Source organism: Gymnodraco acuticeps, unplaced genomic scaffold (genome assembly GCF_902827175.1).
Source record: "Gymnodraco acuticeps unplaced genomic scaffold, fGymAcu1.1, whole genome shotgun sequence".
NCBI lineage: Eukaryota > Metazoa > Chordata > Actinopteri > Perciformes > Bathydraconidae > Gymnodraco > Gymnodraco acuticeps.
Genome location: NW_022990224.1, coordinates 517,940 through 540,769, shown reverse-complemented (window position 1 = coordinate 540,769; position 22,830 = coordinate 517,940). Strand labels below are relative to the sequence as shown.

The 22,830-nt window shown below is 40.0% G+C and overlaps 1 protein-coding gene across 1 annotated transcript in view; it reads left to right on the top strand.

The window, feature by feature from the left end:
• kcnq1.2 (potassium voltage-gated channel, KQT-like subfamily, member 1.2) overlaps positions 1-22,830 on the top strand; it is a 107,538-nt gene that overhangs the window by 12,388 nt on the left and 72,320 nt on the right. Inside the window, exons 3-12 of the mRNA XM_034218755.1 lie at positions 4,197-4,323; positions 5,531-5,609; positions 5,702-5,798; positions 7,140-7,280; positions 11,669-11,779; positions 12,042-12,137; positions 12,894-13,031; positions 15,852-15,989; positions 20,551-20,614; positions 20,879-20,990. Of these exons, the coding sequence (XP_034074646.1) occupies positions 4,197-4,323; positions 5,531-5,609; positions 5,702-5,798; positions 7,140-7,280; positions 11,669-11,779; positions 12,042-12,137; positions 12,894-13,031; positions 15,852-15,989; positions 20,551-20,614; positions 20,879-20,990 (1,103 nt within the window). The remainder of the gene's footprint in view (positions 1-4,196; positions 4,324-5,530; positions 5,610-5,701; positions 5,799-7,139; positions 7,281-11,668; positions 11,780-12,041; positions 12,138-12,893; positions 13,032-15,851; positions 15,990-20,550; positions 20,615-20,878; positions 20,991-22,830) is intronic.

The following is a 22,830-nucleotide window of genomic DNA, read 5'->3' as shown; positions in this document are numbered from 1 at the left end:
GTAGAGGTAACGGTGGCTTCTGTTTGGAAACTCTACAAAGAGCTTGCATCATCACACACACACACACACACACACACACACACACACACACACACACACACACACACACACACACACACACACACACACACACACACACACACACACACACACACACACACACACACACACGTACCACCTCTCCTCATCACAGTTATTCATTTATTTTCACCCAGGGAGAGCCAACTGCTCTCTATCATTGTCTCTAACCCTCTTTCTCTCCCTTTCTCCATCTATCTTTCCTACTTCCACCAACCTTCTATCTTTTTTCTGTCGCGTTATAACTCAAGAGAACAGCGAAATCAGCCCTGTAAAGATGTTAAGATAAATGTAACAGTTCTGCACTCAAAATAACTGTTAGTCTTTCCACTTAAATTGCCAAACCTTTTATTTGTACACCTGTGTCCAGATGTATATTCATGCTTTTGGTTCAATATTAATGTCAGATAAGATAATACCTTATCTTCCATGTGTGCTTTTGAGGGGGTGGAGCCCTGTAAATGGGGACATGGTGGCGTGTAGTGGTGGTAGTAGCTATACTTAGAAACTTCAGGGTTAGCTGACATCTGTGAATCACAGGCTGCTTGTTTTGGATGGCGGGGGGACATTAGTCCTTGAGGATATTTGGCCTTCAGTGCAGCTGCCAAAGTAAAGCTGGTGGTTCAGAAACGTTCATTCAGCAGAGGCATGCATGTGACATGGATCTCTTCTTTGTCCTCTCTTCTGACTGGGTCCTCTTCGTTGTTTTGTGAATTAAAATGTATGACATATCTATTATTGTGCCCTCACTATGCATGTATGGGCAGAGCTATGCAGCTTAGATAAACACATTCCTAATGACTTGAAAAAAGACAAAAAAAAACTTTTGACTACCAATTCAATGATAGATTACTGTGTGTGTGCGTGTACATGTGTGTGGTGTTAGAGCTGGTGGCCCATATGCAAGCTGCTGCCTATTAAGCCGGTTCGAAGCCAGAGCCCCTCTGTTTTCCCCTTTCAACTCTATAAATCTCTACTAAAGGCACTCTACAAAAAATTGATAGATTACAAATCATGACCAAAGATAATGTGAACATTTTATCATAAGAGTGTAACAAGTTATAGGAGAGGTGGAATCGGACAAGTATCTACTCAAATAAGACACAATGTACAACCAGGAAAACATGACATTTGAGTCCTCATAGGACAATACAGTATTCAGTGAAGATACACATACAGGCCAAAATGTAAAAAGTTAAACAGTCTCCAACAGAAATGCAACACTGACTAACAGCCACAAGTGTACTAATTGTAGATGAGATGTAATATTGTTGTCATGAAGATTAACCTTTATTTATCACCCTAGGGGGAAATTCACTTCTCCACTCTGGTTTTGATATATTTGTTAATACATACACACACACACAGTATACACAATACAGGTAGGTGCACACATGCATTGTAGAGAGGTACAAGTGTTATTATTCGTGACTGGGAGGTTAAAGAAAATCCATATCAAATATCGGATTAGGTCCTACAAACAGCAATCAGAGCATGGATATGGCAGCAAACAAGTATGTAAAGATAGGGGAGTGTTTTCATCCTGAGCAGAGAATGACATCACAAGTTCCTCTGTGCTCCGTTTACATGCATGGTAGTGCATGTGATGCCCTGTCAGTCTTTGTGTGTGGACAATTATTTCCCACATTCTTCACTGTATCCAAATGCTGGTTACCACTGATAACACCATGGTCCACGACATTGTCATGGTACATAATTCCCCCCCCCCTCCATGTTCCCCCTCGGTCATCGCTGTTGCAGTTGTTGGAACTGAGTCCTAAATGCTCTGAATTGTTTAAGTATCGACAACCTTGACTGACATACTTTTGAGTAAGGGGCAGGTAAAAGAAGTATAATGTGTTCTCCTCCTCTCTATCTTGGGCTATATAAACTGATCAAATTGTACATGTTTTGTGAATTGTTAAACAGGAGTGGAACAAAAAACAAGAACCTTTTAAATCAGAGATATTAAATATAAATAACTCGCCTCCAACAAAGCATGTGCAATTTAAACCGGATTGACATTTCCATCTGCAATCCTACATTAATAACAAGGGTATTTTACTGTATGATGTTCCATCTATAAGTTGCGAAAGCTTTGTAAAGCCCAGGAAAATCTAGATTTAATGAATGACTTTGTGCGTGTGTGCATACATACAGTCCCTCATAGTGGGACACACAGATGAAGCAATCTAATCACATTTTCATCTGATACCGTCATTCCCCAGCAGCTTTTTGAATGAACTTCACCTTCGCCTGGCTTGACTAGATTATCGCTGCGTGAACAAGCGGCTGTTTTTCAGTAAACATAAAATTGCCACATACGAAAACATCTGGGTGACCCACTTTAGGGAATTATTATGACTAATCCCTTGAAATACCCCAAATTCATTTGTTCCTTTGACTTTCAAATGTAACCCAGATGTCATAATTACTAAACTCGATGAATTGGGACTCAGTGACCGCTTCGTTCTAGCGTTGGTGAGAGGTTTCGGTCTGACTGTATGGCAGTTCAAGTGTATGCTTTTTATTTATTTAATACACACCTATGATATTAACCCCACATTATTTGGCAACATCATATGTTTTGTATTTACAGAAGGATGCATTTATCATAAGTTTGTACCTTGTTTGTGAAAAAGAAACTTCCTGCTGTCCAAAATACAAAGAGGTTATTAAACATTTGTGCAAATAAAACCTTATTTGTAAGATTAAGTTAAGAACTTACTAAACAGTGTTGTATAGACACAGCGACAGGGATTTGAAACCGAGTCTGACACTTTTCAACACAAACAATAAGTCTATGGCTGGCTTATGTTTTAGTTATCTAAATTAGTGTCTGCTTCTTAGTCTATGACTCTGAATGTTCTCAAACATCTTTAATTGGTTCAGCGATTCAAATCTGCATAAGTAAAATGAAACAAAATGGTAATTGATTCTGATTAAGGCTACGTTATAGAGATTTACTGAACCATTTCTGCCTGATTATCCTCCTCTTTCTTTGTTTATGCAGACAGCCCATGCCAAACAACTCAAGCGCAGAGCTTGTGAACTTGATTCATTAACAGACAGGCAAACTGAACTTTTAGAAAGCAACAAAAGGGATCCGTCCATCATTCTGTTCCTATCCTTTCGCTATGATAACACTGATGGAAATCTCAGATGGATTTAAAAAAAATGCTCACTGGTCTATTGCAAAACTATCACTTCACATCAGTGCATTTTGTCTTTGTGCTGACAGTTTTTTTCCCAGCCAAAGTAGTGTCTGGTTTGATTGACAGGTCATTGTTTTGGGGGCTCTGTGGTGCTGTGTTATTGCAGCAGGGCTCGTGGTATTAAGTTTCATACGAGGGCTGGTCAGGGAGCAGCCAGTTCAAGCAATCAGCGAGATGACCACCCATATGGCCTTAGGGCTCAGCAGACAGTACGGTGGCTAAATATTATGCGTGCACGGTGGCCAGAAAAACGATCTCCGTCAGACAGGCTTAATGAATTCACAGAGGCAACACGTGTGCTCATAATAGAAAAACAAATGCATAATGGCACTTATTGGAGCACAATCTCAACTGATTTGCAGGTGCATATGATTTAAAACTCATAATCAAGCCCCCATTTTCTCATAGTAAGTATAGTCAACTATATTTTTCAAGTGCTGCAGAACGGCTTACAATTCTAACAAGATAGCATGTTGATTAGTTAGCTTTCATATCTGTTAGGCAGCAGCGTGATGGTGTTTCTCTGTGTGGCTTCAATCACTTAGCCATTGACCCTGTCTCAATACGAGCTGTCATCAGCCATTATCAACCTCCATCTTTCCCCCATGCATGTTTGGGTGGTCTTAGTACCACTAGACCACCTTAGTGTCTCCTTTTCTCTCTCTCACACACCTGTCATTACCCATTCATATCATATCATAAATCTAAGTGATTGATAATAATGGCTTGATAAATGCCTCTAGATTAGTCCTAATGCATGGTGCAGTGCTATCTATGCTTTTAGAAATGATACCTTATCTACTTCCACATCCTCTCGTAATCCTGTATGTGCTTCACAGTTATTGTCTCGGTACCAACGGATTAATGTAACCCCTTGCTGTATGTCTGCTTTGTCCTCCACAGGAGATTGTGCTGGTGATGTTCTTTGGCACAGAGTATGTGGTCCGGCTGTGGTCGGCAGGCTGTCGCAGCAAGTATGCAGGCATCAAAGGACGTCTGCGCTTTATCAGGAAGCCCATATCAATCATAGGTGCACCTGGCCTTTTCCTTTGCTACCACTTTAATACAACGGATGTCTTGTTTTGTCCTTGTCGATCAACAACTTAGACCAGTGTTGTCCAAACTTTTTTCACCTAAGGCCATAAATATACGAAGGGCTTGGCCACTCACTAGAGGTTTATCGCCTCATACTGTAGCTTCAGTCATAAATGAGAAAAATCAATCAAATGTAGGTAAATTATTCTTGATACTTGAACATGCTTTAAAGGTCTCCTATTATACTGTTTTTCATCAATATATTATAGTTCTCAGATATATACAAAACATGTCTCTGAAGTGTTTGGCTCCATACACCAAACAGATCATTGCAGCATCCCATAATCCCCTCTGTTTCAGCCCTGTTTCAAAAGTGCTGATTCTCTGTCTGTTACTTTAGATGAAAATAAGGAGCCACTCCCCACGCCCCTCTGAGAGAGATTTGGTTAAAAAGAACACAATGGTGCTCTAGGAGGAGATTCAGGTGATAAGGGGGGGGAGTTACACAAGCCAAAAAATCGTTATGACATCATAAAGTGGCCAAAATCTGATCAGCTCATTTTCAGACAGGTTTTTATATAAATGGATCAGGACAAAAAGAGAGAGAATCTTTTTTCCTGAACCTTTCAGAATCTCTTTACACAGAGGGGACACAGGTTGATAAAGTGGATTTTGCATAATAGGTCTCCTTTAAGAAACAAACAGCCTCCATCCCAGAGGGTTTCATTCATTGTGTTGGGAGCTCATTTTCTTAAAACAGGAGCTTCAGATTGCTTATAATAAGAGAAAATATGAAGGGTATATTTCAAGGTTATGTACATTTATTATTGGGCTTTTTTCTTATCAACTTAGATTTGTTAGAAAATGTTTTCAACTTGAATTGACTGAATTTATTAGAAGATTGGGGCTATTAACACATTAATACTGTGTTAGATATTTGAACAGATATATTTAAGAAGTACAATATAAGACAAGCAGAAGTTTCATTTGTGGGCCATACTGTATTTCCTTATACTTTTTTAATTTGGTGAGGGCCGATTCAAAATGGTCCGCGGGCCGCATTTGGCCCCCGGGCCGTAGTATGGACACCCCTGACTTAGACCTTTCAAGCAATGTTAGGCTTTACTTTAGTATATTATTTCCTTGAATCTGAAATGTTTACAACCTGATTTGATTATCTTCCGTGTTTCTTTTTCTCCCAGATTTGATAGTGGTCATTGCCTCACTCATCGTGCTTGGTGTAGGGTCCAATGGCCAGATGTTTGCCACCTCTGCCATCAGGTACAGCGATTTATGTTCTGCTTTTTATCATTATATCATACATGTAGCTGGACAGAGAACAGAAGATAATGAGGTGTTGTTGTGCGTTGCAGGGGTATCCGTTTCCTCCAAATCCTGCGTATGCTACACGTGGATCGACAGGGAGGAACGTGGAGGCTCCTGGGATCTGTAGTCTTCATCCATCGGCAGGTAGGTTAAAAATAATTCAGACGAATGGTAAAACTATTTGCTTGTTTTTAGCATTATTTCTTATTATATGGCTTGGAAAACAAAAGCCATTACTAATGCATTACTCGGCTGTAGATCTTTCTAGAGGGTGCACAGACCCCACTCCCCCTTCCTGGTTCTGCAGTAATTTACTTCTTATTACATCTAATCCCATGGCTTTATAAGGAAAGGAAGAGAGATCATCATGGTAGCCTTTCCTTTTTTGATCATATCCTGGCGGTTGTTTTTGTATTTTATTACGCTGATAGACATGAAGTCAGAGGATGTAGTGTTCTTTTCTTAATCCTTGAAGTAGACCGTGTTCTTTGGATAAAGTCGGATCTGACATTCATGACTATTTGATGCATGAGCAGAGCCGGACTGATCAGTGAGGATTGCGTGCAAAGGTCAAGAATTATTTTTTAGTTCAAGTTGAGCCAAAAGTGGTTGGTTTCCATCTCACTGTTGTCAGGTGACCTCTTCATCAAATGATGTGCTCTGTGTAGTGGAACTCTATTGCCTTTAGCAGTGTCAATAAGTTGGGGGAAAGGATTAGACTTAGCATGTTAGGATGTGTGCACAGAATAGCATTTTGGTATTGAAGGGCTTGCTTTGTAATTGCTGGATTCTAACTGTATTAAAATACATACGCTTGTATACTGATTGCAGACTTCTGGTTACACAGTGTAACTTTTAATGTAGGTAAATATCTCTAAGAAGGCTTTGTAGGATTAGACTTCCAACCATACAAATGTTAAACCAGTCATGTGTCGCTGAGTAAACTCATGTGAAGGAAAATTGTTTCACGTTTGTAGCAAAAATAATATTTTTCAATGTTTCAGACTTATTCATGGTATCCCCTCTCTTTATCTGAGCACACTCTCACTGATTGGTTTGGTTTTTGGTGGAATTGCCACAGGCCTAACTGATTCAAAACCATTGTATAGCAGGCGGCTATAATAACCAACCCTGTTTATCCTTCCTGCTATGCAGAAGGTGGTGGGTGACCTAAGTGAAAGCACTCAGTAAGATGTCCAACTTGTGCAATCTCACGCCTCCAGCATAATAAGGCTGCAATCTTCTCTTCGAGAGTGAACCTCAAACAGATAAATCCTTCAAGGATAAACTGACACCCTTTACTAAGCAGGACGAGGAAGGTTGGCGTCAGTCAGCAGCAGCAGCTCACCGCACGTCACTCACAGGTCACATAAAACATGTTTTTTTTAGTTAATGCTGATGTGCACTGTCACCAACCTGACTCTGTAACACCTAGAGCATTATTTCACACGTTCATACAATCCTCTTTGACCTGTGTTTCTGCAGGAGCTGATCACCACACTGTACATCGGCTTCCTGGGCCTGATCTTTTCCTCCTACTTTGTCTACCTGGCGGAGAAGGATGCTGTGGATGAGGAGGGCAAGACGGGCTTCGCCAGCTACGCCGATGCCCTGTGGTGGGGCGTGGTAAGGCACTGCTTGAAGTAGAAATGAATAGTATGGAAGAAACAAGACCTAAACTGTTGTTTTCTGTTTTGAAATGTTCTTTGGTGTTTTTTGGTCACATATTTCTACTGAGCGAGGGTTTTTAACTAGATAGATAGATGGATAGATAGATATACTTTACAATACTTAAAATACTTAAAAAAGTGGAAAAGAGAATGAACAATTACAAATAAAATGAAAAATATACAATGTAAACAAAACAATATACAATATTCTGGATAATTAAAATACTACAGGTCTTTTATAAGAAAGGAGAATGCCGGTTAGTAGGTTACTCCTTTTGGAGTATGTGGTCCCTGTATGCCAATAATTTTTGCGTATCAAATTGTACTCTAAAGGAAAAGATCATTTTCTCCGTACACCATATTTCATTGAAATTTGTCAAGCAGTCATCCTTAGGTGGTGAGTCTTCCTGCAGCAGTTTACGATGGCTTTTTTGCTCAAAAAGAAAAGTGCTTCATAAAGGTATTCATCTTGTGCCATGAGTTTGTCCTGGATTATTGTCAGGTATCATTTGACAAAAGAGTTTTCAACATACATTCCAAGATTAATAGTTTTTTTCTTTCATTTCTGCCAATGATTAAAGTGGAGCACCAAAACATATAAAAGTGTACTGGCATTGGTTTGCCACAATGCCGCCAACATTTACCCAGTTCCTGAGAACCCTGCTGGATAGATTTACATTTTGGAGTGACAAAATATCGTATTATGTTCTTCCAGCAGAATTGTTCCCAGAATCTGGATTCGGTATTCCCAGCCATATTACAGTCTATTTAATTTTATACCTTGTGTCTTTTCCAATGCATATATTACTTTAAACTTTGAATACTACTTGAGTTTCCCGACGTAGCGTCCATACTTGAAAGGCCAAATCATATGGACATGAGAAAAGATTATTCTCTCTAAAATTCCGTAACAAAGACTCTGCACAATGCCCTCTCAAGTGAAGTCTGAACAGGGAAAATGAGACGCCGGCCCACCCTAGTTAGACCAATTATTAGCCCCCTTGTGTTTTTATTTTCCTCATTGGCTCTTCGTGTAGCATGCATCATGCAACACTCAACACAGATGCAGGTGTGTTGATGCTTTTCGTGCGTAGAGCTGGTTTCCCCTCAGTTTGGAGGCTCAGGTTTCCACAGCAGTTAATTAAACATTTGAATTGAAAGCGCAGAGTAATGAGAGACCTATGGCTGCCTTGTGCAGGGGATCAGCACGCCACAAAGAGACGGTAATAAACCATTCACCTCTGGGCTCTTTGCCTCAAAGAACTTTTAGAGCACCAATATAAAGTGTCAGTTCCCTTAATTAAAACTTTAATTGTGGGATTACTGCCCTTTATGTAACAAGGGTTAGAGGGGTCACAGTGTTCTTCACTGCTCTATGGAACGTTGAATAAAAAGCTGTTGTTTGTGTTGCTCTGATCACAATGTTGAGAAAATAATCAGGGTTGGGGATTAGCACCTTTTTTGTTTTTCTGAGACTGTAAACTTGAGAGCCATGATATGCCATTACAATGGTTTAGGGTGTACGCTTTTCTGAAATAGATTGCAATGATTGGAGAATGCTAAGCTCCTCCAGCGTGTATTCCTTCTCTTGGCATGATTTCCACATTCGGAGGTGCAGGTGCAGGGCTCAGCGGGAGGACAAGCCAATGCCATGATTCATATCCCCTTCTCCCTGCCTCTGTTCCTCTCCTGCCAATTGCTAATGGTTAGGAAATGGCTGTTTTTAATTTGAACTACCTTTACCCAGGAAACACTGTTAAATACAAAATGAGGAAATTGATAGCTGATGGTGGAAAAGATATTCAGATCCTTTTGTAAAAGTACTTATATCACATTGTAAAGATTTAACAATGAAAAGTAAACGTCCTGCATTACAAATGTTAAATACCGGGTTCCTGCAGGTTTCACCAACTCAAATGTAAGACTTTTTAAGACCACTTTGAATATAATTTATGACCTATTTAACGGCAAGAAAGTATGAAGGAAAATTGCTAAGAAAGAAGAAATACGTCCCATAATTGCTTACAAAGTAAATGTAAATGTTCAACATAAGAACGATGACTGAACATAACAGCATATGTTGTTGCGGGATCTGCTACACTAGCTAATGCTACATTGGACACAATTGATGCTCCCGAAGCGTTGGCGAAAACAGAAGAGATGGAAGGCGTTTGTAATTGATTTTTTATTTGGGTCTTGTGTTTCTCTGACTGACCGTGAGATTGTAAAGCCTTTACCCCCAATGTTCCGAGTTTAACCGTTTTTTTTCTTCACGAAATGTTCACGAAACTGTGTCTCAGGGCTTCTTAACATTTAATGTGTCATACCCACTTAACGGGAAGAAAGTCTAACGCCAAGCCTCTGAATTAGCACTAAGCGAAAGGGTGCTAACTTACTTAGCACATAACTCACAGTAGAAATATTGTATACTTCATCGGATCTGAACATCAACTAAATATCATATGAAAGCTGAGATTCCACAGATTCCAATGGCATAAGTATCATCACTGTGCGACCTAAACTCGCGAAGGCAAACCCAGACAACACACAACTTAGCTTTCCAGGGCCAAAACGGCCAATACGTCTTACCTTTGCTGTTTTTCTGTGTTCAAGGACATTAAAACGCATATAAACGCTGCTGAAGGGTAATCCAATGTGTCTCTTTGAAATGATTACTGATAATCCATTATAACATTTATGTCAATAAGAGTAGCTTTCATATAGAGTGTACAGTATGAGAGCTGTAACCCAGCTTCTGGTTTTGGGCATGCTGGCTGCGCATCACTCTCATTCACCCATGGTAATGTTTAGATGGATTTAGGAACTTCCCCTCAATTCTATTGGCTCTTACTGTTCAAAAGAGGTGTCAATCACCAAAATCTACCGATGGGTCATGATTCAAAAATAACTCTGAAACATGACTTAAATGTTTATAGAAGCCAATTATCTTTCTCTTCATCTATCAAAAAGCTATTCTTGTACAAGCTGTTGGGTACTTTAATTTATAACAAGACACATTTGAATATATTTAAATAAATATAGTTGGGTAAAATGTTCAATATTTAGCTTTGAGTTGTAATAGAGTCGATTGGCAGGAAAGTAAAATACTCAAGTTAAGTACAAATACTTACTTTACTTCTTGAGTAAATGTTCCACCACTGGAGCTGATAGTAATAACCTCGCCATTTTGTAGTTTTAACCAAATTACACGTTATCACACATACAGTAAAACATTCATACATACATTTATAAACATGCATGCATAAATAAGTGCACTTACACTCTTAAACACATTCAAAGACCAGGTCTGTGACCTTTGTTTAGACATGAGGAGGTTTCTGCCACACACCCTTTCTTCCTGAATGAGAGGGGTGTTGTTGAGTAGACCATTCCACTCTGATGGTCAGGAGGACATTGTTTAGTCATCGGATTTGTGGATGAGGGATTAAATCCCCCAGCTCTCCACCCGCCCCCAATTTACATCCAGCCCTTCCCGCCCTTACTCCTTCTTTTTTACTCCCAAAGCCCTTTTAAGTATCTCACCTTACATCAGCTGCTTTGTGTGAGCGCACAACAGCGGCTCACGCGGCGATACTCCATAGACACCGAGGTAAGCCAAGAGTCTTCTGAATGTGTCAGAATTGGCTCGGCTTTCAGAGTGGGTGTACATGCAAATGCAAGAGGTATTTGTTTTCCCCCCTCAACCCGGCACATTCCTACACTCACTGAGGATAAGCGGTTGGGAATCTTATTCCCTTTGAGGAGCAAGAGCCTCAAACGCCCCGCCCTCGCTGACAGTGGTGGAGCGAGGCCAGAACTGCTGATGAACTTTCTCTCTATTATCTTGTGTTATAGACTGCTGTGGTAACGCTTCGAGAGCTGTGCATTCACTGACATCTCATTACGTCAGTAGTTCATTACAGGAGAGAATTTTTATATATCTCTGAATTAAGTTGTATGTAATTCTTAGTCGAATTACATTTATACAATTGATTTAATGGACAAATCTGTAAAATGTAGATTCTCCACAAAGAATCATGCCAAATTGCCAAAGCACGACTTTAAATCTTATGTTAACCACAGATGTGCTCATAAATGTCTTGGGACAAAAAGTCATTCAGCATGAAAAAGCAGTAAATGAATTAATAACACTTCATACTCTTAGAGCGGACAGGCCTCAGTAAGGTTAATCTAGGGTTAAGGCAGGATAATGAACAGGCACCCTCTAATTTCAACATCACCAGTAAAGGGCAGGGTAATGTATTATTGAATGTCTCTCTTGCATTCTGTCTGATGATCGTTTTATGAGATGTAAGAGAAACTTAATCCACTCTCTGTCTTCAGGTGACTGTCACTACAATCGGCTACGGAGACAAAATTCCTCAGACGTGGATAGGGAAGGCCATTGCTTCCTGCTTCAGTGTCTTCGCCATCTCCTTCTTCGCTCTGCCTGCTGTAAATATCATTTCACTCTGAATCAAACAAAATTCATGATCAGTAGGAAATATGGAAAAACAGTAGAAAAATTCAATCTTATTCCAACGTTTTGACTCAAGCAGTGCTATCTGTGTTGAAGCACATTGATCATTTTTGTCTCCATCTTTGTTTTCAATAGATTATATTTGTGAGATTCTACATTAATATTTCCAACATCTATCCTAAATGTTACAACATTATTCCAATCTGTTCTCTTGCAACTTTATTCTTTGTGATGTAGGGTATCCTGGGCTCAGGCTTCGCCCTGAAGGTCCAGCAGAAGCAGAGACAGAAGCATTTCAACAGACAGATCCCTGCTGCAGCCTGCCTCATACAGGTACACTTGAGCATCCACATAAGGCATCTCAGCCTTAGAAAATGTAGTGTAGTAATCAACAAGCTATACATTCAAAACAATGTCAGACACAGTTCACAATGATTTACCAACAGACACATGTTCCTTATACTGCAGTTTGTGTTGTACAATAGGCATGGCAACACATTCTCAAGTTGATTGTTTTTATAAGTTCTAGCGTGCACTTTCTTGATCTCGCTAGTGAAAGGAAACACTGGAAACTGAGAATTAAAGAGCAACGGTATTTGTTGTCTGCAAGCTCTTACTGAGCCATGGGAAAGGTGAGCTCTCTCTTACTTGCCAAGTGTGAAACGGTAGACGAATAAGCAGCTATGTTGTACCAAAACTAACCATTACAAAGATTACAATTACCCGAACACACTGAGGCACAACAACAGATGGTCTAGACACTTGTGACACAAAGACACCTTGTGCAGAAATCCACTCCATGAAAAATGTTTTTGTGTGATTAAACAATGGTTATAATAGAACTGCCGATATAAAGGTTAAAGCATTGTTGAATATTATTTACTTCGATTGTACAGCGCCTTTCATAGGTTAGTGCATAATAAAGTGCTTGTTACATGTGAAAACATTAGTGGCTAATATTGCTACATCACTGCCGTAGTCCAAGGTAAACATTTTTGGACATTGAGGAAAATCTGACAATGATGGCATGTTATGTAAGTCACGGCATACACACTAACACTTATTCTGTGCTATCACCCGTCCTCTCAGACACTTTGGAGGTGCTATGCAGCGGAGAAACCAAACGGCTGTGCTGTCACATGGAAAATGTACGTTCTAACTCCAGAGGTGGTCACCACGGTGGAAACCGACAGCATCAGCCCCAACATCAGGAAGCTAAACCTCACGGTAATTTTCCAGTTTACCTTAAATGAAAAGCCAGAGGTGTTGTGTGGCTCATGGCTTTTTAGAAAGGATAACTTTCTTTTCACAAAATATTGGACAAGTCTTTCCTTTATAACATAAAAGGTTCAAGGGTTCAAGGTTTTTTATTTTGTCGTACGAACATAGCTACAGTCTAGTGATGACGATGAAAATCTTAGATCACAGGCTCCTCACAATAAAACAGGTAAACAGAAAAATATAGTAAATAGTAAATACAAAAAGAAAAATAGTTTGAAATAGTGCAATAAGAGTCTATATGCAAGTTATTGGAATATGATATATTAGATAAATAGATAAATCATTTCTAAGTAGCAGCCAGATGAATATTAGGGATGTTGCTTCAACAGTTAAGGTGTTTAGCAGTCTTATTGCCTGTCGGATGAAACTGTCCCTGAGTCTGGTGGTTTTACTCCGGATGCTGCAGTACCAGTATGTGGCTGGGGTGATGGGGGTCTTTTATAATCCTGAGGGCTTTCTTCCTGAGCCGCTGGGAGTAAAGGTCCTCCATGGATGGCAGCACCGCCCTGAATGCATTTTGTTGCTGCTATAGGCTTTAAGTACAACCATGGACACTATTTTATATATTCTATATAAATATATATTTTTTTTTCCACTGTTTGGCTTTGGTTTGGCCTTATCTTTGGTTGTGCATGCAACACCTCACACTACATTCCACACACACACACACACACACACACACACACACACACACACACACACACACACACACACACACACACACACACACACACACACACACACACACACACACACACACACACACACACACACACACACACACACACACACACCTCATGTTGGTAGCTTTCCCTTGGTTTGTATATTTAATTATAATAAATACATTACTTTACCCTTAACACTGTGTACTTACCTGTTTTTCTAACCCTATGAGCCGGGTTATGACAAATGTATACAGTGACGTTGATCAATCCAATGATGGTGAAACCCTTACCTAAACAAAAATAGCACCCAGATCATAGATGCATCTCCTTATTAATATTTTAGCTGTAGACATTTCATTGTGAACTAGCAATTAATATATGTCGTACCTCTCATAAAGGACATTAAGTAAACATGTGAAATAAGGCTTTGAGAGGAGCTGAACATCAAGAAGTCCACAAAAGAGCTTTTCTCAGCCTGTCATCATGCAGAGCAGATTTGCATACGTGGCCCACATCGTATTGTGCCTGCTCACCTTTCTCAACAATATTAGCTATGTTGTGCATAGGCCAGACAGCATAAAAGGGCAAGTTAAGTTCCCACAAACGTACACACACAAATACACATACACACAGCGAACCCCCCTCTTCCCCGAAGGCCTGACTCCACCAGGATGACTTGAGGCCTTTGTGTCCGCGGGACAAAGACTCAGTCAGTTGAGATGATGTCACCGCAGCCTTTCTCATGGGAGTAAACCTTTGTCTAGTAGAACAACAACAAAAAAATCTTTGTGTAGCATTGAACCCAAATGTATTGGGGAGAATGGAGGCTGCTTCCGCTCCTTTCTGTTTCAACATGTGACTTTCTCCACTGACTCTCCTCTCTCTCCCCTTTCTCTGGCTTTCAAGATTCCTGTCCAGTTTCTTCTCTTTTTAAACTGTCTTTTTCTTCCCTGCTCTTCCTGTCTCTTTTCCTCTGCCCCTCTCTTGGCTTGTCTATTTATTTCTCATTCTTGTTCGCAATGCTTTTTCTCTCAGTGTTTTGTTACAGTTTCTTCATGCCCTTCTATCTTTCATCCACCACCACCTCCTTCTCTCACCCTCTCTGCTAATGAGTCTTTCAAACCTCGGGTATTTGGATTGAACTGCTGGCCTCTCGTCAGTGCCAATGTCTGATCCACTGAGTCCAAATAATTGAGTTTCCACATCCATGACGTTAGTGTTGGTCAGCGGGTGTAAAGAGTGGGCTGGAGGCACTGTTTATATCCTCAGAAACTCACTGACTCACACAGCACATAGCTATGATCTAAAAGAAGAGATTAATCTCATACCACTGATGTCACCAGCGTGCAAGCACATTTTGTGAGATAATGACCTATAACAAAAATGGGAATTTTACAGGTACTAAAATACAAAAAGGTGATTTGTAATTTCATTGTGTTTGGCTAAGCATCGTTTTTTTTATCCCTTTGCTATAATGGCTGGATTAGTTCACTCGTTCAGAGAAAACAATTGTAATTGAAAGCATTAGCGTGCAAAGTGATGCGGGAGGCTCTAAGCTATAAACAAGGGTGTCTAAAATAAAAGGTTTTGCTGCAGGCCATGAATCTGTAATACTATTCCATATTTCTAAAATATTTGTATAGTTGGTGGTTGATACCTAATAAAACATCACTGACATGCCTGTCTGCACAGATAATACACAAAACGCAGCAAAATAACTAAATACAAATATGAAATGACGTGCTCTGTGGATTTGCATCTCTGGACAGAGGGACCCTACCTCGATTAGTGAAAGTGCACTGGATACAGAACAGTGAAAGACGCTTGCTGGTGAACAATTGGTGGATGAGCTCAGTAAGTACTATAGGACCACCACAATGTTACCACACAGGTTTAGTTGTCTGTTGTACTGCCAGTTGAATGGCAGGTGAAGAACTGAGCCCTGGCTACAAATACTGGCTATTGGGATGTACACGATATAGCTTGAACTAATTTTCAGAGCGATTGCGTGAAGTTAGAAATCTATTGTATGTGATTTAGAATTGAATCAACAACACACTACTTGTTTAATTACTGGGTTAACGTTTATTTTGTCTTTCAGAGAAGGGGCACCAAGAGGAGGAGGAAGTCCAGAGGAAATGGCTCTATGGGACTTGCCACAGATAAAGCTGTATCGATCCCCCAGATCACCTACGATCATATTGACGACTCTGAGGAGAAGAAAGACGTCCCATATTTCCTGGGAGGGCAAAGAGACAATAATGAAGGTAATGCACTGGGAAAAAGCTCTGCTCTTATGTTAAAGAGTGTACAGTATTTAAACTGATATCAAATAGGTATTAGGGTTATTGTCACACATAGCATTTTCAGTCTTAGGTCCATGTTTTTCAGATAAAATCGGGTTACCTCTTTTGTATATTGCCTTGTTTCCAACAACTCCCAGACAAGCCAACTCGCCAAGATAACCCATGCAAGCACTGAGCCCTGTTTTATTACTCCTCGAATAAACTGACTTCATTTTGGAGCTCTTCATAACGGCACTTTTATTTCAAACACTTCAAAAGCCGTGTTTTAGTTTTATATGGGACGTTTTTGAAGGTGTTTTTTTAATTGCATTGATTACGCTTTAAAGCTTTGCTGCTTTATCCACAGTAATTCACTTTTTATCTCATCCTCTTAACACAGTTTGGTTTGATGAAATAACGTTTGTAAAGGGCTGTTAAATGATGTCATGTGGCCTTCGAGGCCTTGGAAATCCATTATTTCAGTAAAAATGTGACGTGTTTTTGCATTCAGGATATTGTAATAGAATAAGCTCCAACTCCATGATGAATAACACTTTTATGGCATTTGCTTTGAAAGTATTAGCCTTCAGCTTGTAGCTTTGTGTTTAAAAGCGTTTCTCATAGTGAATCTCTGTAAAAAACAAATCTAATAATGCACTTATTTGAACACATTTACACTAGTTTGACGTCAAAACCTGGAAGCGAGAATTGTTTTTTTTCTCTGTCAGTTAGGCGTTCACACTTGGAGAAAGTTCACTCAGTGCTGCAGCTGCTGCTGCGTGACTACATGTCATGCTAAATCCTAATAACTGAATCATCTCATTATTTGTTTTATGTGGAGGTTTATATTGGTAAGACATGTAACATATGCGAGCAGATCTGGCGTTGACAGAAGGTAGTCATTATTTATGTACACTATTGGCTAAAACTCTCTCAGACATGCTATATATGGGTGTAAATAAAAGCACAAGCACATGCTTACAGAGCCAGTCCTATCAATGTGATATTGTCTTTGTGCACATAGTCGTTAGAGTTAGTTAGTCGTTGCAGAATAGACAACCTCTTTGGACATTTTGGAGCTAGTCTTTTGCAAAAGATTGCAGTTTGTTTCTCTCAGTTCATACAAACACTGAAGATCTTTACACATTATGGGACGAGTTGTTTTGTGCTGGTTTCTCATTTTCACACAGTAAACCGAGGTCCTATTCTGATCCTCTTAAGGCCAAGATGGCTGCCAGGTGTCATCAGCAGGCCAGATGGAAGCCATTACACCCTCAGTGGTGATTAGAGGTCATGGTTACAAGCTCTTTACTGCTTCTCTTGTCCCCTCTGCTTTCCACAGACACTCACACTGGGCTTAAGTGGAAAAACTTAAAAATAGGCTCTTATCAAGGTTACAAGTGGGAATTATTTGTTATACTACGTGCGGATTACGGTATTGCTGCACTCAAACATGCCAAACCCTAAATTAGGTGTGTTTTTTTTTAGATCGTTACAGATTATTGTGGTTCGTACTTGATGCCAGCACTTGGACATAACAATATATTTAATTTTTTCAATGCAGGCCTCTGCACATATGAGATCGATAGCTGCCTGCAGTGGGTTTTACTTCCTGTCTTAAAAGCTATCCTCTTCAAATAAATTGACCCAGACTCCAGGTTAATAAATCCACTTTATGAGTTTTTCCTTGTCAAAGCGTGCCATCATTAAAAGGAGCTGTAGTGACATACACTTGACATAAAGGCAGACGATCTCTAGAAGAGCAACCACTTATGAGAGGAAATGTTGTTTCCTGCTTAATTGGGAGGATCTTAGATAACGAAGGAAAACATATGTCTTGCATTTAAATGGGGAAAAAGCAATCACAAGAAACTGGTTAGATAGTAGTAAAATATGCTGAACCCCTCGTGCTGAGACTATGGAGTGGAAAAGGGATTTGGCCATGCTGTGGGATGACATAAAAGCATGTGAAGAAGCCAGAGCCGGCAGCCTGCTGTCTCTAATGATGATGTGTAGAGTTGAAACAGCAGGAGACTGTATGATCTCTGCTTCAGATCCAGCCATAAAACAGGCATCTGCAATGTCAACTGTCCGCAACTGTGTCTGTGATGCTTGTTTTAACCACAATCACTGTTTCAAAGAGTAATGTAAGCCTAACACACACATGATTTGTGTTTGAGTTATAGAACAATTTTCCTATATAGCACTCTAGTTTAATTTAGATTTTGTTTAGGTTAATGAGTCAGCTAATATACAGTAGGCTGCACGGGTATGCGGTTTGGTTGTTTGTAAACTAATTAAAGTAAAGCATTTTAAAGGAAATATGGATAAAAAGACAATCTCTTTCTCTTTAAACTTCTTTGTTTACTTGAATGCAGCAGACAAATCGTCATATTTGAAGTTGATATGGCAAACATCTGCTTATTTATACATCCACTGCTTACAGAGCAACTTTAAAATTCATTTGGTTTCTGTCCACCTGGGGAATGGAAGTCCAATATGTTCTCTTCTTGTAGCTCTGTTTTTTGCCTATACTCACTCCTGTGGGAAATATCAAGGTATTTGTCGTTAACTGAGTTTGTCTTCTTTTTGGTGCAGAACAGTAGGTTGTTAGACTGAAAACAGCTGCCTGCTGTGGCCAAAAACAACAGCATTAAGCGCATTAAGAGTGTACATAAACAGTAAAGCTGCCAGCCAGACGGATAAGCAATGAGCTGAAAGTCACTATACAACTTTGTAAAGCTGATTTCAGATGATACATGTCTCTAATTTTATAATTTCATACACTATTACTATAAAAATATAGATTATATCCGCTTTAATAAACAAATCAAATGGAGTGCTTAGCAACAGTCAAAGAAATGTATAATGTCAAGTATAAAAGTCTCCTTAAAAACAGTTGTGTTGCAAAGCAGGAACTGATAGGGATTGTTGACTTCATATGTTCAGAGGACATATCATAGTTGTGTACTTCAGCCATGTTGCAGTCTCATATTAATAATATTTCCGCTTTTCTTTGCAGGAAAGACCGGAATGTTCAGAATGTTTAGTCCTTCTAAATCCACACAATTATGTGCACTAAATGGGATTTCCAGGGATTATGGGTTATGACATTTTGTCACAGAGATGATGTCTACAAATATTTGAGTGCACTCTGGTCGCATGGTAGCTTCCTCAGAATTCCTTTACATAATCTTGCATGTTAAGGCATAAGCTGTGCACACAATTAAGTGACAAGAAAACAGCAGTTAAGACTCTTTTATATATTATTCGTGTTGTAAAAAAAGGCTGAGAATGTAGCGCATTATGTAATCACCCTTTTACTGTTTAAGTACTTCTCATTCTCCCATTAAAAAGTTCTCTGTGTTAATCATTAGCTCGGCTGCCTTTTTCAATGTGGCCCAGACAGTATTTTAATTAGACTCACTGGCTGGCTGGGCCTTTGTCCCCAACCGGACCAAACCAGAGCCAAGCAGAGAGACTCACACTCGGTCCTGGGTTGACCCGGCCTGTTTTCTTTACCGGGTGTCCTGCCAGCTCCATGGGCAAGGACCAGAGGATTGGACAGGAGCCTAGGGGACCACGGGGACCCAGACTGGGACACTAAATAGAGCAGGGGGGGGTTGTGGAGTTGATGATAAGCGGCCATTGTGGAGCTCCAGTGGTCAGAAATAAACTGCTCATTGTTTGATTTAGTCAGTGTCCGGCTTATCGCTCCACTTATCTGTCTGGCCCCACCTTCCTCCCTGTCTGTGAGAATCTCTCAATGCAGCACCCTCTCTGTCTCTCTCTGTCTGTCCTTTTTTTTCTCTGCACTTAGTTTGCCTCCCTTTCTCTCCTGCCATTGGCTCGTACTCTCCCAGCTAAACACATTTGCACTGATGGGCCAGATAAAACTGCATATTGTTAATAAACCCTTATCCTGTTAGTGTAGCCGATAAGCCAGTTCACGTCTCCTTCATTGAACTGAAGCCGAGGCTAAAGGTGGCTGGTGGTTACCCTCCTCCACTCTCTTTCTCTCCTTCCTTGCCTCTACTCTCCCTCTCTCAATCTCTTTCTCTGCTTCCGGATTTGACAATGTTAAAACAAACTCGATGATGGAATACGCAAGAGGTTGAATGGATTTTTGCTTGAATTGGACTGGTCATTCATACAGCTCTGCCTCTCCATTCTTTATCACAATGGAGGCCTGGTGGTTCGGTGGAGAGACTCGTCAAACTCGGCCGCTGACAGTCTGACGGCAGGTCAAGACCCTGCTACACATGTTGTTTTTAGCCGTGCCAGCAGCCAGCCAGCGGCACTGTTGAACTGCAGGACTGCACTTTCTGTTTCCTCATATAAACCTTACAAAATATGCATCCCTAATATTCTCCAACAGCAGACATATTAAAATAACAGAATTTATTTTACATCAAATGGTTGAATAATGAAAATAAACCCACTATGAAGTCCTTTTGTTTCAATTTTCTTCCCTTCTATTCTTTTCCCCCTTCTCTCTTCTTTAAATTCTTTCTGCGTGAATCAGGCCCTCCTCTACACTCGTGGTCGGCTTACACTCTGAGCTGCCCTGGCTCTCCAGGTATCTTTCTTTTTCCTTTTTTCTCATCATCATTTAAAGTAACTTTTAAATGTATTCCTCTATCATGTAATCTATGTGCATTTATATTTACTTGAATAATTGTTCATGTATCTGCTAGCTTCCCAGTTATGCACTGCAACAATCACCCCTTTTTCTTTGCAATCCAAAATAATAAATAAAAACACAGAATTAAACATGTACCAAGTTTACATGGCCAACTATGAATGAATTGTAATTATAATCTGTTATCTCTGTCCTTTGCAGTGAGGAAGGAACATGATAACAGCACCTCCATCGACATCTCCCGCACTAACAGCTTAACCGACGATCTGGACTTCATGGTGGAGGATATTCCCCCGCCTGTGGTGAAACTGCAGTAAGTCCCTAAAAATGTCTCCGCTGCTCTTCTTTGCAGCCCCCAATTTCCCTCCGATCCATCACCCTGCGCTGACCTCCATTCTCTTGAACATATAGCAGTGATTTCCCTACTTGTGGTAGTACCTAAAGGCCTTTTGTCAGAGCAGAGAGCCCCTCTAGCTGCTCTCTAAATGAAGTCGTTTTGTTTAACTCTCTCGAGGGTTAAAGAGACTTCTCGAGGGCCTTGGCTGTATCAGGTACAGAGAGTTATAAAGGGGATTATCCTTTTAGACTTGAGGGAAATGTCAAAGAAATCCCTCTCAATAGGTTGTAGGAAATGTTAAGGTACCGGATGGCTTGTCAACAGATGCTTATAGGACTAAGAATTTGCTACTGTTTACTGCTGAAATGCAAATAGATTCCTTCCTCCCTCTGACCCCGGAAACTAAAATGTAATTCTGAATGTATTTGCTTTTGTTAACGTGTTGTAACTGAGCATGTCACCAAATGCTACTAAAAGCACTTTCCTCCCCATTATTTCTCTACCATCTTCTGCCTTTTCCCCGGTATCAACAAAACATTGCTCCCACATTTAATTTCCCAAGTAAACTCTATCAACATTTACTACACGTGTTCACATTGTAGCAGAAGTGGAAATCCTTTGCACATATAAGTCAACACAATTGTTTGGCTTAATCCCAGGAGTGGGAGACTGCTGTAGTTTCTTTCCCTGGGAGCGAGTCATGGAGCTTCACTGCATACAGATTAGCTGATTATACTGCGCAGGCAGGTAATGCCAAGTCCTATAGGACCACATGCAGAAGGTTTAGATGCTTCACTTTATTATGGGCTTTAAAAAAGACGACATGCTCCTTGGGCCTGCTATGTTGTTGATGTTGTGTGTGGTTTGTTGTTCCCTTTCATTAATATAGATGAGGGTGAATCCATAACGCCTGAGGTGAGGCTCATATGTAGTGAAGGGTTAATATTGCAGTTTATCCTTTGTATGTGCTTTTAGTGTGTGTATATATATATTTGCCATGTTTTCATTTCTGTTATATTTCTGGGTTTTCCCTTAAGGTGTCAATGGGTTTGTTAGGGTTAGGGTTATATCTTAAGGATAATAACTTGTTAATGTAAAAATAACAATAACAAACCCATTTTTACAGTAAAACAAGAGTTGTGAGCAGCGAACGCCTCTTCTCTCTCCTGGCAGCCTTTGACCTGCCCATTAGTGGCTCTGCTCCAGGACTCTTTCTCCACGAGTCACTGTGCAGGCTCTCATACTTTCCTTCTTCTTTATTTTGTCCCTTTTCTCTACCCCTCCATCCTTCAGTCTGCCCTGATCTTATCTGCTGGTCAAAGGGAGAGCATGGAAAATGTCATCCTTGATATACCAAAGAAATCACAGAAACCATTCCCCACCACTCAAACTTCCATTAATCATTTTGAATTTGATATGAGCGCCACTCCCGGAACATTTGATTGCAGTTTTTCATATTTTAATGCCTTGGCTCTTTCCGTTTTCTTTTTATGAAACCAATCGCTTTTGGAAGTCTGGTTTTTGCTTTAAGTATCAAGCAAGTATTATTTGTTGCTACTGCTGTAAATCTTAAAGCTTGTGCTAATAGTATATATTTTATAAACTCTTGCAAAGTTAAATCTTTAGCTATGCGTCATATTCTCTAAAAAGTCAACTTTCAATGAGCCTTGCAAAAAAAAGCATGAAATGATTAGTAGAAAAACATTCTGCCAGTCGGTTCAAAATGAACGTCCCTTGAGCAGATATTCTTACAAACGATATCCTGTTTTAAAATGAGTTGAATGGTAATCCTTAAAAGACAATTCAGCCTGTGTGA